This window comes from Barbus barbus (assembly GCF_936440315.1).
Source record: "Barbus barbus genome assembly, chromosome: 42".
Lineage (NCBI taxonomy): Eukaryota > Metazoa > Chordata > Actinopteri > Cypriniformes > Cyprinidae > Barbus > Barbus barbus.
Genome location: NC_136720.1, coordinates 907,333 through 923,505, shown reverse-complemented (window position 1 = coordinate 923,505; position 16,173 = coordinate 907,333). Strand labels below are relative to the sequence as shown.

Sequence of the window (16,173 nt, the reverse complement as noted above, 5' to 3'; positions counted from 1 at the left end):
TATAGACAGCAGCGTCTGTGTCTCTAAATCCCAAAATGCATTGCACTGCTGACGTCACATTCCCAGACTCTATAGTGTTACATTTTAGGCAAGTGAAAATTTAAGTTAAATCAATTCAGTTTCTGAAAAATTTCAATTAAGTTTTCAATCCTATCACAGTAATGAATCAGCTATCATGCTAATCACTGACTCTAGGCAGTCTATGGCTCTGGTTCTTTTAGACCTCAGTTCTGTATTGGATTTAGTTGACCATAATACTCCTATATCATGTCTTGAAACATGTGTTGGCCTTAGGGGCATGGTGTTGCAGTGGTTTCGTTCATATCTCACTAACAGGAGGTACGTTGTCAGTAATGGAAAACCAATCCTCCTCTGATATATATTTAAGGTCTGGTGTTCCCCAGGGCTCAATTCTTGGTCCGATGCTGTTTTCCCTTTATATGCTGCCTCTAGGAAGTATGGAGTCTCTTTTCATCTGTATGCAGATGACACCCAAATCTTTATCCCCTTGAAGCATGATAACAAGCAGGCTTTTGGGTTGCAAGTAATTTCCTAAGCCTTAATGAGAGTAAAACTGAATTTATTGTTTGGCTCAAATGAGCACCGTGTACATGAACTTCTGACTCCATACAGCACCATATGTGTCAGAGATTTAGGTGTTTGGTTTGACAACAATCTTAAATTGGATAAGCAGATAAGTACTGTGGTCAAGTCTGTGGTTTTTATCATCTGCGTCTTCTGACGAAGGTGAAGCCATTGTTGTCCCTAAAGAAGTTTGAAATGGTTATGCATGCTTTTGTAACATCTCGATTGGATTTTCGCAACTCATTGTATATCACCAGTTTTGATCTCATTGTATTGGCTGGTGGTAAAATAAAGAATTGATTTTAAAATTGTATTGTTTGTCTATAAATCTCTCCATAATCAGGCTCCACAGTACCTATCTAATACGTTACATACACTCAGTAAGATCACTCCGATCGGCTGATTCTGGTTTACTGCAAGTTCCCAGGACAAGACTCAAAAACAGATGAGAGGGTGCTTTTTCTGTTGTCGGCCATAAGTTATGGAATAATATTCTGGTGTATATCGGAACTGCTTCGACTTTATCTTTTTTTTTTAAGTCTACTCTTAAAACTTTTTTCTTTGCATTCGATATTTCTTGACTTGCTGTGTAATGATTTTCTATTTTGATGAACGTCACCCATTTTACAGTTTGTTTATAATCTTGTTTATCTGTTTTCTTTTGTATACTCTGTGCAGCACAACTTCGGTTGTTTTAAACTATGCGTTCTAATTAAGCATTGAATTGAATTGTATTGTATTGTACTGATAGCTGTGAAGGTTTATTCGGCACAGTGATCGAACACATTTAGACTTGAGCTTGGAGAAGCAGTCCAGACTGAGAGCATACGCTCAAATCCAGCTGTGATCAGTCAGTTAAATATATAAACACACACACATGTATGTACATGATTCGCTGCATCAGTCTGTGTCCTGTGTTATTCAGATATACTCATATGCTCATGCAGACTCATGCGTGTCATGCAGGGAGCCGTCGCCATCACTCAGTTCTCCAGATGGGATTTCACTTCCAGGTGGCCGGGAAGGGCCTGACGCTGCTCGACCTGCTGCCCTTTGACCCCAGCGGCTGACCCGAGCGGCTCCTGAGGTCCCGTTCAGTGCTCTCGCTCAGAGCCTGCTCCTCATCATAACTGAGAGAGACGGACAGATACGTGCAGATCAGATAAAACAACACAACCCCTACATTGCATTACAATCATCAATTTAAATTCAAATTATTTCTAAAAACAGTTCAATAGTATTACAGTGATATCTCTAAATTTATATACTGTATGTATATATAATAAATAGTCATAATAATTGCAATTATATATGTTTTCATAATTAGTTCTTTCTGGAATGTTTTCAAACAAAATATTCATTTTAGTGCATAAACATTGAGTTTCAGATGAAAAAGACGGTAGCAGAGTGAAATGCACATCTCCTTTCTCATATTTAGACTATTAGGTCTAAATCTTTTATTTGATCTTTTTATTTTAAATCTGATCTTTTGCTCTTTGAGCTGTAGTTCATTTCACAGAGTGTGTTTATGTCACTTACATTAGTTGCGTTTGTGTGCATATTCCAGTCAGAAAAATTCAGTCTTAAAGGTGCCATAGAATGAAAAACTTTAAGTCTTTACCTTGGCATAGTTGAATAATAAGGGTTCTGTTCATGGAAATGACATACAGTGAGCCTCAAACACCATAGTTTCCTGCTCCTTATGTAAATCTCGTGAATAAAAGAGCACTGATAAACAGGCGAATCAGAACAGAACACAGACTGTGACGTAACAGTCGGGATCACTACGCCCCCAACATTTGCATAACCCCGCCCATGTTCTAGGCCAGCCGCCAGCTGAACCATCAGAAGCTCTGCAGGTATTATAAATAAACCAGCGCGGACAACAGTGAAAATGGCAGATCATGGAAATAAGTGTTATGTTCCAGGCTGTGCGGGGGGGTGAAGTGCAGGGATGGGTTGGGGTCTGTATTCAGAAAGACACGGAAAACAAATAACGGGTTCTACTAAAATAACGCGAGACACTAAAGGGACACGGTTAGCTCCTTGCTAGCGGTAGCCTGTTATATTACAGTACATAAGATTTCACTTACCACATAAACAGAGTAAGGAGAGATGCCTGAGGATGATGGAGAATGATTTACAGATGCTGAGCACCACTGACAAGCATCTGATCTTGTGAAATGTGTGGTAAGTGCTGATGAAACTGAAACTGAACGTAAAATGCGACCGATCGTTCAAAAGCAGTTTCAATGCCCCACATATTAATAGCGGCTCCCTGATGCCTGCATTTTATTTACAGTATAATTACCCAACGATATAACTGCGCAAGGAAGTATTGAAATATATATATTTTCCCTTTGTTTCCTCCCTTTGAGTTACTGAAATGAGCTGCACTGTGAAACAGCCAATCAGAGCAGAGCTCATTATTATTCATGACCCTTCCAAATAAGCCAATAACAGACGTTTCATTCTGGGGAGAAATCCTAGGGTTGTAAATGGACATATAAAACCGTTTCTGGAGATTTTATTTGCCCTTACCTAAGCCACATACCTTCTATGTAGATATCAGAGAACAATTTAAAATACTGTATCAATGCATTCTATGACACCTTTAAATGTCTGAGTGTGAAATATAAGAAAGATGCTAAATCTAAATTTGTTTAAAAAAAACCCCCCAAAAAACATGATGTGTATGTTGATAGTCTTGACACATTTCTAAAGTTAGGTTAAGCATTTTTAGACATGTTTTAGAACACGATAGCATAATAAGAGTTAATTCCTGTTGTGACTGTGCAGCACTCATCAGTTATTGTACAGTAAGCACTCCTGATCTCTGATGGACGTGTGACGGCTGTGAATACAGCAGGGCGGTCACTCACAGCACTTGGTAGTGTCCCAGAGCCTCTTTGGGCAGACAGCGGTTCCAGCGGCAGTCTGGGATCTCAGCGTTCGGCGTGACGATGTTCAGCGTGTCGTTGATCAGGTTGTACTTCAGGATGCGGTCGTTAGCCGTGCTGGAGGTGAGCGAAGGAGACGCGTTCACCTGAGACACACACACATCAGCAAGTGCTGTTATCACACTCAGTCACTCAAATAAAGCTGAAAGAAAAGAAAATATTGAATGAAAAACCTATATCTTAAACAAAATGTAAAATGTTGCCTTGGTGAGTCACTGAAATGAATACGTTTAAGTTGACGTAGTAAAATTACTCAAATTAAAACTGAAATAAAAGAAAACCAAATAAAATGACAAACGCAAACTTGAACTGAAATGAAACTGAAAATGTAAAAATGAAAGCCAGTATATAATCAGTATAATCACCTCGATCAGCCACGGCTTGAGTTTGTCGTCAATGATGATATCGTACCCGTAACACTCGAAGCAATGCTTGTCGTTATTCATGACGGGCTGCAGTGAACAAGATAACATAATATAATATAAGATCAATACATTCAATGCAAAACTTTTTTATTTTTTTAATGTAAGAACATAATAAAGGTTGTGTTTAGAGATGCACCAGTGTATCGGCCAACAATCGGTATCGGCCGATAAAAGGAATTTATGTCACTATCGGCCATCGGCAGATTGTTCAAAATCATCAGCCGATTATATCCTGTCAATCAAAAGGCGGTGGAAAAACACGTCAGGCTGCAACTCATACTGTGAGTGAAGAAAATCTCTGTTGAATTTAGGGCTGTCAAAATGAATGTGAATAGCATCTATTAGCTCTATGGGACCAGATGAATCATCCGAAGTCAGCATTGCCAGATGTCACCGTGGTGGTGGTGGTGGTGGGGGGGGGGGGGTCGTTTGAGTTTCCTCTCACTTTCCTCTGCTTTTAAATAGCTCGTAAAAGCACCGTGCAAATTTTACTCTCACTTTTAAATTAGTGGCAATTCGGCATCAATTCCTTGAATTCAATTCAAGCAACAACAAAATACAACATATAACTTTTATTAACAAAACGGATAAAAATACACCCCACTATATGCCTATATAACAAATAACTTACAAATTTTAAATAGGTATACGAAACTGAAAATCAGTAAAGACTGAGGAACAAATCATTATAAAACGGAGAACGTTTATTAGCAAAACGATTAAGAAAGTTTGGAGGCATGGACGGCATACACCTTGATGTAAAATCATGGGGGGGGGGGGGGCACACAGTTTAAATAAAATAAAAATCAGCAAATACTGTGGAACCAAATAAATGAGAAACGAATGTTAAAACACCTTCCGATATCACCTTAGATAAATGGCAGGTGTTTTGGCAGGTCAATGACAGGCTTTTCTAAATATGTTTAAGACATTTGGTTTTGAAACTCTTGTCTGTCTCACCTCACTCTTCTCATCAGTCAGCTCACGGGATAAATCTGATCTGTGATGCACGACTGTCGTTCTTCAGTTTTCATTTCTAGTGTCTGTTCTCTAACTGAACTAAATGATTTTTATTGCTATTAAAAAGAATCTAAATGATGGTGAGGATGGTTTTACGGCTTAACACCGGTATCAGCGCCAACACCGTCTATCACAGCAAGCTCATTAGTTAGCTTTAAAACAACACTGAAGAGGAGCTTTTTTACTTATAATTATATATGTATGTTTGAATAAATCTGGCATTAAGGTATTTATGAAGAAAAAAGCAAAGTTTGTTTAAGTTTATGGTAACAAAAGTGGTTAACATTCAACCTGTTCTCTTTCATCAGTATTATTTGAGCGGGAGTTCCTCTTTTTCTGTGCTATAAGCCGGGCTTCGGATGCTTTCACTTTTCACTTTTTACAAGAAAAGATAATTGTCTGTTTTGCTTAAATCTATTCACGGTTTAAAACTAAAACAAATGATTGAAATATGGATTCATTGTTATTCTTAATTGAAAAGCACAACAATAAAACAGTATGCTACAAACTAACTTATATAATGTAATTAACATACGAATAAGACGAGGCATGGCATAGGCTACACCAGAACATTTAGCAAACACTGAGGAATCAAATAAATAAAGAACATTTAAAGAAAGCCTCCATAGTGTAACGTGAGAAATACAGCAAAGACAAAACCAACATGTTCACCTTCTCTGGTTTCAGAAGCAGTCTTTTATTTTACTTTCGCTTGAAAACCAAATCTTCCATCCCGTCCGCCATCGTTTCCTCAGTATTCGCGTCATTTTTGCCGCTTGTGCTGATGCAGTGAGTATAAACCAGGCTCTGCTCCCAAAGAGCTCTCATTGAAAGCGCCTCTCTCACTCTCTTCACGCGATCAGAAATCGTACTCCTGCTGCACTGTGCGGCGGCTCTGCAACGCGTGCTTTATGCCTGGAGCAGAGCAGACCATGCACTGGCAAAATGCGACCACGTCCAATTTGAACTCGCACATCACGATCGGCATCGGCCGATATCTTTCTGAACAATCGGCTATCAGTATTGGCAGAGAAATTCAGTATCGGTGCATCTCTAGTTGTGTTGTATGTAATGTGTGTATGTAATATATAATGTGCAGTGTGGCTGGTGTTTCTTTGAGCTGGTGTGTGTTGTTGTGATGTTGACGTACAGCCACAGCTTTGAGGGACTGGACGATGATCCAGTGGATCTGATCAAACAGGTGATTGGTGACGTCCCGTCCTCTGGTGCTCTCCAGATACAGACGCAGGTTACTGACCGTCCACTTCCCACCGTGGACGTGATTATAGTCGTCCTGCAGACAAACACACACACTATATGAGCTGCACTGCTGTCTTAAAACTATCCCAGCACTCCTGTCTTGCTTACCAATGTCTGAAAGTATTGTATAGTACGGGTTGTTCTGAAGAGCTCAGTGAATTCAAGCTTGGTACTCTGATAGGACACCACCTTTGCAATCAGTCAGTTTGTGAAATTTCATCCCTGCTGGATATTTTAGGTCTGCTGTAAGTGGTGTTATAGAGGTGATCATTCTACAGTCTCTGCTGGTACCGAGACTCAAACCTGTGACCTTTGGGTTACAAGTCAGACTCCCCTTTCTCGTTTGGCTCTCAGCGAAGGCGGTTGCATTTTTCTCTCCCTCCCTTCCCGCCTCTTCGTCTCGTGTCGTCTCACTAGAGAGACTCTTTCTGCACTGCACTCCAAACTGAAAAATATGGATTTGATCAACTGGTCTCTCAACGAAATGTACACCATCTTCTCGAAGAGAAGCCTGGGATCGGGGAACCTGACTGCCCTGGCGGAACGTTCGCAACTGGCTACACGATGGACGCATCTCTTTCCGTGGAGGATATTGAAGACACCTACCTATTCGGAACCACGATAACGGGTTTTCTGCTGATTGGATTAGGCTTTGCTCTGTTATTTTTAGAATTCAGGAGACGGAACAGCTGTCCAAAGCCTCAAGGCTGCCCGTCATGAAGTAGTGGGCAGAGCGGTCAGCACTGTCTGAGACTATTAACCGCAATATGGATACCATCACGGAGAAGCTCACGGTTAAAGGAAAATTGATGATTTGGAGACCAGAAATGGACTAAGAGAGTAGCTGTGAAATTGGAATGCGGCTACTCGCCCCAAGACCAAACAATCTTATCTTCTTTGGCTCTCCTAACCAGCGCAACCTCGGACAAGGTCGAAGCTGGAGAATTTCCCCGGGAAGAGCACTGCAGTTAGACTCTCTTGCGTTCCTCCCCCCTTCCAGACACCTGCTGTTGTTGACTCGATTGGGGTCCTGATCAAGGCTGTCTCCGTGGCAACCTGCTGTGTCGCTTTCACAATCTGCGGACTGAGGCAGCTTGATTCGAATGCCAGCGTGCCAACTTCCCAGGCCACACATACATACACACACACATACAGATACACACTCACCTCCCAAACCCCCATCCAATGCCTTCGCCACTTTGTACTGCCATTCTGATAGGCGGGTCTGACCGGCGCCGAGAATGGCTGCAGGACCGGATGGCTGCTTGTCGGAACTGGATTCCCCCCCCATCCCCATCCCCCGTTGCAAGTCGTGTGTCTCCCCTGTTACAATGTGCTTTTTGTTGCTGGGGTGTTTTTTTCTGTTCTCACACTGTACTCTCATAAGAATATAGTCTGTGAATTATTTTTTCTCCCCCCTCTCCTCATGTCAAGCTGTATCTTTTCTATAATACCTACATTTCACTGCTGGTTATACTCTGTATGATTATGTATGTGACAAATAAAATTACTACTACTACTTACTAACCATTGGGCCACAACTGTCCTTGGTGTGTAAAAGTAGGTATGACTGCTATCCTCGTTTTCCACCAAGGTTCATGCTGCCAAAACTTATTTTTTTCATCATAACATCAGACACACATAACCTCTTCAAAGCATTCAGCTCTCTCCTCTGTCCCCCTCCACCACCTCCCAACACCTCTTCAACAGCTGATGATTTTGATAATTACTTCACAAACAAATCCACTTCCATCAGCAGTCAGTTCTCAGCTCCACTCACCCAGGAACTCACAGCAAACACTCACAGCTGATCATCTTCTCTCCTCTCGGTGTAATGATCAGGTATCCCAATACTTCTGTCCATATAGTGTAGGTTTTATGAACACTAACTTACGCCGTGCTTCTGGATGGCCACGTTGGTGAGATGCACGAACATGTTGTCCAGCTCACTGGTGCTCGGGGTGTACTTGACCGTGCAGAAACGACAAAATCCCAGTTTGTACCTGACAACACAAAGCCGTTTAGTGCAGATCAAGAGATGCGGTGGTCAATCAAGTATCCCAGACATCTGTGAATTATTATTCAGTCACACCAGGAATTCACTGATTTTTTCCACTTTTTTTTTGAATGGCACAGACAGCAGCAGGTTTATTATGCTGCTGTCACTTTAAGACCTAATGCACAGATCTAATACACTGGCATATATTTATTTCCCAGCTATTTATGATCACTTAAGACATAAGCAACTGCATTTATGTAAAAACTCAGCAAGACAGGCATTTGGACATTACTTTGTGTGTGTATGTGCGCGTGTGTGTGCGTGTTTTTGTGACAAATGAGGACATAAATGTGTATAATGACACAGGTATGACAGGTATTACAAGGTGAAGGTGACTTATGAGGACATTGCCCCATGTCCCCACTTTTCAAAACGCTTATAAATCATACAGAGTGAGTTTTTGAGGGGGAGGAATGTAGAAATGCACAGTTTCCTGTGAGGGCTAAGTTTAGGTGTAGGGCAATAGCACGTTTTCCACTTCAGAAATTCATCACTATTGCAATAATAGATTTGTACTATAAACAGTGTTGGGGAGTAGTTAACTACAAGTAGCGACGCTACTAACTTAACTACATTTTTCAGTAGCTTGGCAGTAGCTCAGTTGCTTTTTAAACAGTGTAGCTTTTCCAGTAGCTAACTACTTTTTGCAGCAAGTAGCGGTGTAGCGCGAGCAAAAGCTACATTGCGTTTTGTCGAGCCTGCGCGAATCAGCGCGAAGCAAGGATATTCTTCTTGTTTGATTACAAACTCATTTTTTGCCATTACCGCCACCTGTTGTTTAATCACGCATCTTGCGGCTAACAGTTCACTGACGTACTGAAGTGGGTTGACACACCCATATTATCCATGATGGAGCAAGACGTGGCGGCAGATTTGGAGGATGGAGAAACAACTAACGTTAATTACCCATGGCCTTATTTGTCCAAGTTCATGTCTCTCAAAGAAACGACAAGTAAAGATGACACTTTTTGTAACAGTCTGAGATATTTGAGTGTTGTGTGTAATAAAACAATACTCTTTGAAATCATAATTGTATTGCATTGTTTTAAACACTAAATATTTTACTTAAAACATTCCTCAGACACTTATTCAGTTATTTATAATATACGTTGTTCAAAAAAATCAAAAGTAGTTTCAATGTAGCTAGCTACTTTTTGATAGTAACTTGTAGTGTAGCTAACTACTTTTCCAAAAGGGTAGCTTGACTGTAGTTTAACTACTTTAACTTACGAGTAGCTTGTAGCTTGTCAAACTACAGTTTCAGAGTAGCTTCCCCAACACTGACTATAAATATAAAAAATGCTTCAAGATACTGAAAATCCTGAATCACGAGCTGCTCATGTGAAAATGAACACACTTCACTCAGAAACAGACTTTATAATTATACCATGTTAATCAAAGCCTTGGCAGTTTGATAATCACACTAAACTAGGCCTAGGCCTATACCATGTTCTCACAATCATGCATCATTAGAATTCATTAAGAGTAATTGCTAACTGGAAAGTAACACACTTTCATATGCTCATGGCTAAGATGTTAACAGTGTCCTGCACACAGCTAATACACAGCCCCGCTAGCTCATGAAGTGCAGTAAGCAGAAATCCATGAATTAAATAAGCGTATCTTAAAACATAATTAAAGCCATTTTGCAATTTCACATTCAAACAGTCCACTCACTCGACTAAATAAATAGTTTTCCCTCAGATTTACTGCACATTCTCTCAGGTCTGAACATACTGACATCCATCTGAATGCGTAAGAATCACCCGTCTGCGTGCGGTGATGGAGATACTCACATGTAGCACTTCAGCGGCCTGTAGCTGGTGACCAGCACATAGAGCCGCAGGTCGAACTTCTTCCCTCCGATCAGCAGCGGGTTATCGATGTACAGGGAGATGACGTAGGCCTCCTTCCCGCTGTTGGCCGCCACAAACCTGTCAAAGCACAGCATCTCAGACAGACGGCCACATCTGATCACAGCGGATCAAACTCAGGAGATCAGCTCACGTGGAGGTGCGGCTGTCGCGGGACCATTTCTTGATCTGAGAGAGCTTGTTGATGAGGAAGATGCCTTTGCCCTGCGCCTTCCCACACGGCTTCATGATCCACGTACTGGACGGACTCTTACGAAACTCCTCCACAAACAGGTTATAGTCGGCCGGCAGCATGAACGTCACCGGCACGAAATCTGTCCCAGAGTCAGAGAGAGTCGGTCACAGCACACTCAGAGCTTATCTCACACAAACAGAAGCAGAGGCGAGCTTTACCCAGGTAGAGGTATTTCCCGTTCTCGTCCTTCTCGGCTAAAGGACTGGCCTCCTTCTCCAGCTCCTTCCTGTAGCGCTTGATGTTCTTGATCATCAGGTCCTTCCTGGTCAGCTCGTAGTGGTTGGGGAAGTGATTGACCATCTGGTCGTCGGACAGACGGTAGCCGGTGTCCACGCTGAACACATTACGGATGGTCTGGATGCTCATCCTGTCACATGACGGAATCACAAGACTGTCAACACCTCAGTCTGACAGCAATTATAGCATCACTGATATACTAGCATACTTTTCACTGATATTAAAAAAATACTTCAAACTATAGCTGCAAGCAACAGTTAAGGGGCCAAGCACAACAGAGAAAAATGAGGAGCACGAGTCTATTTAAAAAGTGAGTAATTTAAGATGACTTTATTCAAAATGGCTGGAAATCTAAGTACAATCACTAGTGGAGCACTTTTTTCTGTGGACAACTGTAAACTGTTGTGAATAAAAAAAATATAGGATATATATATATTATACTGTATATTTATACTTGAATATTTGGGATTTGACTATGAAAAGAGATTTGATTATGTTCGAGTTATTCAATAATTCAAATCAAATCACGATGTGTATTATTAACCAATCAGATTTGTTGTTGCCAATTACAACGCGTAACTAAGGTTACCTTGAGGGACGTAATTTCAGTTAGACACGAAGCGCAGGAAGACCACCACTCAAGGCTGGCAGTCATCATGCATATGATCTGGATCAGAGTAATATCGCGTCCACATCGCAGGCTTTGCGATTAGCAAATCACAACGTCTCAAATCGCGATTCGATTTCGATGAATCGCACCGCCCTAATTAACACCTCCAGCAACCCTCCTCTCCCCCACACCTGCAATTCAAATCAGCGAAGACGATGTGTGACAGGTCTTCCAGAAGCAGAAAAGGAAAAAAGCACCAGGCCCAGATGGTGTGTCACCAGCCTGCCTAAAATCCTGTGCTGATCAGCTGGCCCCCATCTTCACACAGATCTTCAATAGATCACTGGAGCTGTGCGGAGTCCTCTCATGCTTCAAACGCTCCACCATCATCCCAGTCCCAAAGAAACACAAAATTACTGGACTTAATGACTACAGACCTGTGGCTCTAACATCTGTAGCCATGAAGTCTTTTGAAAAACTGGTGCTGGCCCACCTGAAGAACATTACTGGACCCTTACTGGATCCTCTTCAATTTGCCTACAGAGCAAACAGGTCTGTGGACTGTCAACATGGGACTGCATTATGTTCTGCAACATCTAGACAGACCAGGGACTTATGTGAGGATCCTGTTTGAGGACTTCAGCTCGGCCTTTAACACTATCATTCCAAACCTTCTCCTGCCCAAACTAACTCAGCTCTCAGTCTCCAGCTCCATCTGATCACCAACTTCCTGACAGACAGACAGCATAAGATCCAGCATAAGATCCAGGACGGTGACGAGTCTGCTTACAGACAGGAGGTTAAGGAGCTGGCTGTCTGGTGCAGTCTTAACACCCTGGAGCTCAACACGCTCAAAACTGTGGAAATGATAGTTGACTTCAGGAGAAACCCCCCTGCTCTCCCCCCACTCACCATCATGAACAGCACTGTGACTGCAGTGGAGTCATTCAGATTCCTGGTCACCACCATCTCTCAGGACCTGAAGTGGGACATTCACATTGACTCCATTGTCAGGAAGGCCCAGCAGAGGTTGTACTTTCTTCGCCAGCTGAGGAAGTTCAACCTGCCACAGGACTTACTGAAGCAGTTCTACTCTGCCATCATTGAATCCATCCTCTGCACCTCAATAACTGTCTGGTTCAGCTCAGCCACCAAATCTGACCTCAGAAGACTACGGAGGGTAGTCCGGACTGCTGAGCGAATCATTGGTACAACCCTCCCCACTCTCCAAGAACTGTACTCATCCAGAGTGAGCAAAAGGGCTGGTAAAATCACTCTGGACCCCTCACATCCAGCACACTCCCTCTTTGAACTGTTACCGTCTGGTCGACGCTACAGAGCTCTGAGAACCAGAACGACCAGACACAGGAACAGTTTCTTCCCTCAGGCAATCCATCTCATGAACACTTGACAATAATTGTGGAACACACACTATTTACACACTTATTTATCTAACACACATACTTAGTCCACATTTCAATTTGCACATAATATACCTGTGCATACAAAACTGTCTATTATAATATACCTGTACATACAATTGTCAATTTGTATATTGTTATTCCCTATTTACTTGTTGTATTTTTAATTCTTCTTTTTATTATCTGTGTTTTTGTCCTGTTGTCATTCTGTCGCACTGTGGAGCTTCTGTCACGAAAACAAATTCCTCGTATGTGCAAACACACCTGGCAATAAAACTCATTCTGATTCTAGATGCAGTTTGGCGTCATGCCTTCAAATTTCACAAAAACGGTTTGAGATATCAAAAAGCTTTTAATAACTTTTCTCTAGCATAGTCAGCTAAAGATCTGTGTGAAATTTGGTGAAGATTGTACAAGAGGTCTAGGACGAGTTTAAAAAGAGTGTTTGAATTAAATAAAAATGGCCGACGGAAAAAAACTGCAGTCTACTGAGAAGAGTATACCACTGGATTCTGAATGACCCAAAGAATACAAAGAGGAGAGATTTCATGACCACTAGACAAGATTCACAAAAGTTGTAAGCATATTTGTACATTTTGCTACATCTTGTGATCACCAGGTGGCGTCTGCTCAACTTCATGGGGTGATTTTTCTTCAAGTGAACGACGCATTATTGTTCATCCCAAAGAGGCACAAAATCACTTTCACAGACTTTTTCATTAACTGTTCCCTCCCGGTGGAATGACCTGCCCAACTCGATCCCAGCAGCTGAGTCCTTAACCATCTTCAAGAAATGGCTAAAAACACATCTCTTCTATCTTTATTTGACCTCTAACTCTAGCACTCTCTATTCTAATTCTATTCTTAAAAAAAGTGCTAACACTTATCTTTTCTAATCTTTTTGTTTTCTTTTTATTATATAATTTTAAAAATCCTTGCTACGTGTACTGCGTTAATCTAACTGAGATTTGTTGCATTTGCATATCATTGCTCTTTTGTTGATTTTAATTGCTTCCATAGTCCTCATTTATAAGCTGCTTCTGCTAAATGACTAAATGTAAATGTGATTTAGGGACTTGAGCTGAAAGTTTCAGTATTTTACTGCAAAGTTCAAAATGGCCAATAGATGAAAACTGGGTACCGGTCGAGTCATCAAATTTGTTGCTGCACTATATATGACTGGTTTGGTCTCTTGATAATCTTTTAACTTGTTGTCAGCACAATCTGAATATGATCTGAGCCAATTTGGGTGAAAATAGGAAGAACTGTCTCCATTTTGATAGACATTTACCCCATTTACCCCTTTCTTATTTCTCCAATATCTAAGGGACATAAGTTGAAAAAGTAGGTTTTTCCAAAAAAAAAATCATGAAATCATAGAGTGCTGTCAATTTGTCATGGAATCAGAATCAAGGAATCAGGGAAGAAAGAAATAAAATGTTAACACTTACGGTTCAAAAGTTATTATCATAAACATGAGTATGACTTTGAACTGTTGGTGGCGCTAGAGAGTTTAAGTTAGAGGCTTGCTATGATTATTGTTGAGACTGTCCTCTATCGCTGTGCCAAATTTCATCACTTTCCTGCAAGCGGTTCTATGGGCTCAAGAACAGAAGAAGAAAAACCTTCAGTGTCTGGCCCCTAAATATGAGCAGAAAATCTATAAAAGTATCTCTATGATACTAAAAAGACATTGGTTTGCATACATTTTTATTTCATTTTAGTGCTTCAATGTTACAATGTTGCCTGAGAAACGAGCTGAAATCAACTATGTTGAAGTCTGTTAGTTTATTTTATCTCAGTTAATGTTTATTGTATTTGTAGCAATGAATATGTTTTATAGTTTACAGACTGAACACAAAAGAAGACATTCTGAAGAATGTTGTTAATCAAACATATTATTTCTCTGTACTGTGGAAGTCAATGGCTGCTGTCATCTGTTTGGTTGCTTCTCTTGTGTTCAGCAGAAACTCACAGAGGTCTGGAGCAGCTTGAGAGAGAGTAACTGATGATGAATCTCATCTTTAGCTGTAATAACTCTGTCTCTGATCCTACAGTGTGCTTGAGACCAGACCTGCAGCAGCTGTAATGTTCTGATCACATCAGTGTTATATCATCACTAGTGTGTGTTTATGAACGGATGAGACGAAGTCTTGCCAGTAGAAGTTCCAGTCGTCGCTGTCCGTCACCTGGATCCATCCTCTCTTCTCAAAGTTATTGATCAGCACTGATTTCTCGATGTCCGTCACCCACTTCACCTTCCCAGCCATCACACACACACACAGAGAGAGATCTCTCACACACACACACACACTCCTGAAAGACACATGATCATCTGCTGAACACGAGGAGATGATCATCTGTGATACACAGCTCCATGATAATACACCTCTCAGAGTCATTGATCAATAATGCATGCAGGTATTATATTCCACACAGTTAGTTTCCTCATGTTTGAGCTTCAGACACATGATGATATGAACATGTGTGTGCAGATGATAATTCAGTGATGTGTCTGATACACAGATTCATGCCTTTAGAGGAGGATTTCTTAAACAGTCACTGCTCAGACTATCATCATCAGAATTATTATTATTATTATCCTCACATGCGTGCTCAGAGATGAATGAACACCTGTACTCACAATCACAGCTTCATCCTGAACACTGCTTTATTCTGATCATCCGACAGCATCATAACAACAGCAGCAGCGGCCATAGCAACGCGCTTCACTTCCGCCTCACACCAGCCGCGTCATTTCCGGAGACAGCGCCGCCTGCTGGACCTGTAGAGGAGAGCACGTGACGCTCCAGACATCATCAGACACTGATCATCATGATGTAAGAATAATGCTGTTTTTAAAATACAGAGAAAATATTCACAAAAAGTAAAGATTCTGAAAGATTTTTCTTCCACTGTTTAAAAAAGATTTAATGATTTAATATGACTTTATTGTAGTTACAATAAATAAGATTTTTATTAACTTATGATATTTTTATTATAAATATGATGATTATGTAGGTGGACACCTAACTTAATAAATGATATTGATCTGAATCTAATCATGTCATGACTTCAAATGTCAGCTAATTATTAATTATCATGTTAATTATAGTGTCGTTAAGTGCTTTTACCTCAAACTCTTTCACATTTTCTTCCGTTACTGAAAAACTGCTGATTTAATTACATTGACTGATTGTCTCAAATTATTAGGTAACGTTAGCACCAGTAGATATAAAGATCATGTTAGAACAACATAAAACCTGTTCAAACACGAGACATGCACTAAAGTAATAAACAGCACACATTTCATTTATTTTGACCATTTATTTGCTCTTATAATTTTATGAAGTTACATATAAATACATAAATATTCATCATGAATGAACTGGGATGGTGCCCCCTGGGAGTTGGTTCCCTACAGAAACTGCATACTCAGTGTATAGAGAGCGCTGGGACTGACCAACACAGTTTCACTGATGATCTA

General features: G+C 40.8%; 1 protein-coding gene across 3 annotated transcripts; it reads right to left on the bottom strand.

The window, feature by feature from the left end:
- Positions 1 to 564: 564 nt before the first annotated feature.
- LOC306861640 (polyglutamylase complex subunit TTLL1-like) lies at positions 565 to 15,439 on the bottom strand. 3 transcript variants are annotated; one of them, XM_079404034.1, is made up of 10 exons: positions 15,295 to 15,439; positions 14,844 to 15,002; positions 10,577 to 10,785; positions 10,317 to 10,497; positions 10,106 to 10,243; positions 8,145 to 8,253; positions 6,141 to 6,284; positions 3,911 to 3,997; positions 3,468 to 3,631; positions 565 to 1,715 (listed from the first exon to the last, which is right to left on the bottom strand). In XM_079404034.1, coding segments are annotated over exons 1-10 (1,320 nt in total). In that variant the 5' UTR covers positions 15,297 to 15,439; the 3' UTR covers positions 565 to 1,588. The 3 variants fall into 3 exon arrangements, with proteins under 3 accessions (XP_079260160.1, XP_079260159.1, XP_079260161.1); XM_079404033.1 differs by having other exon boundaries at positions 15,331 to 15,439; XM_079404035.1 differs by lacking the exon at positions 14,844 to 15,002 and having other exon boundaries at positions 15,331 to 15,439.
- Between the last annotated feature and the right edge of the window lie 734 nt (positions 15,440 to 16,173).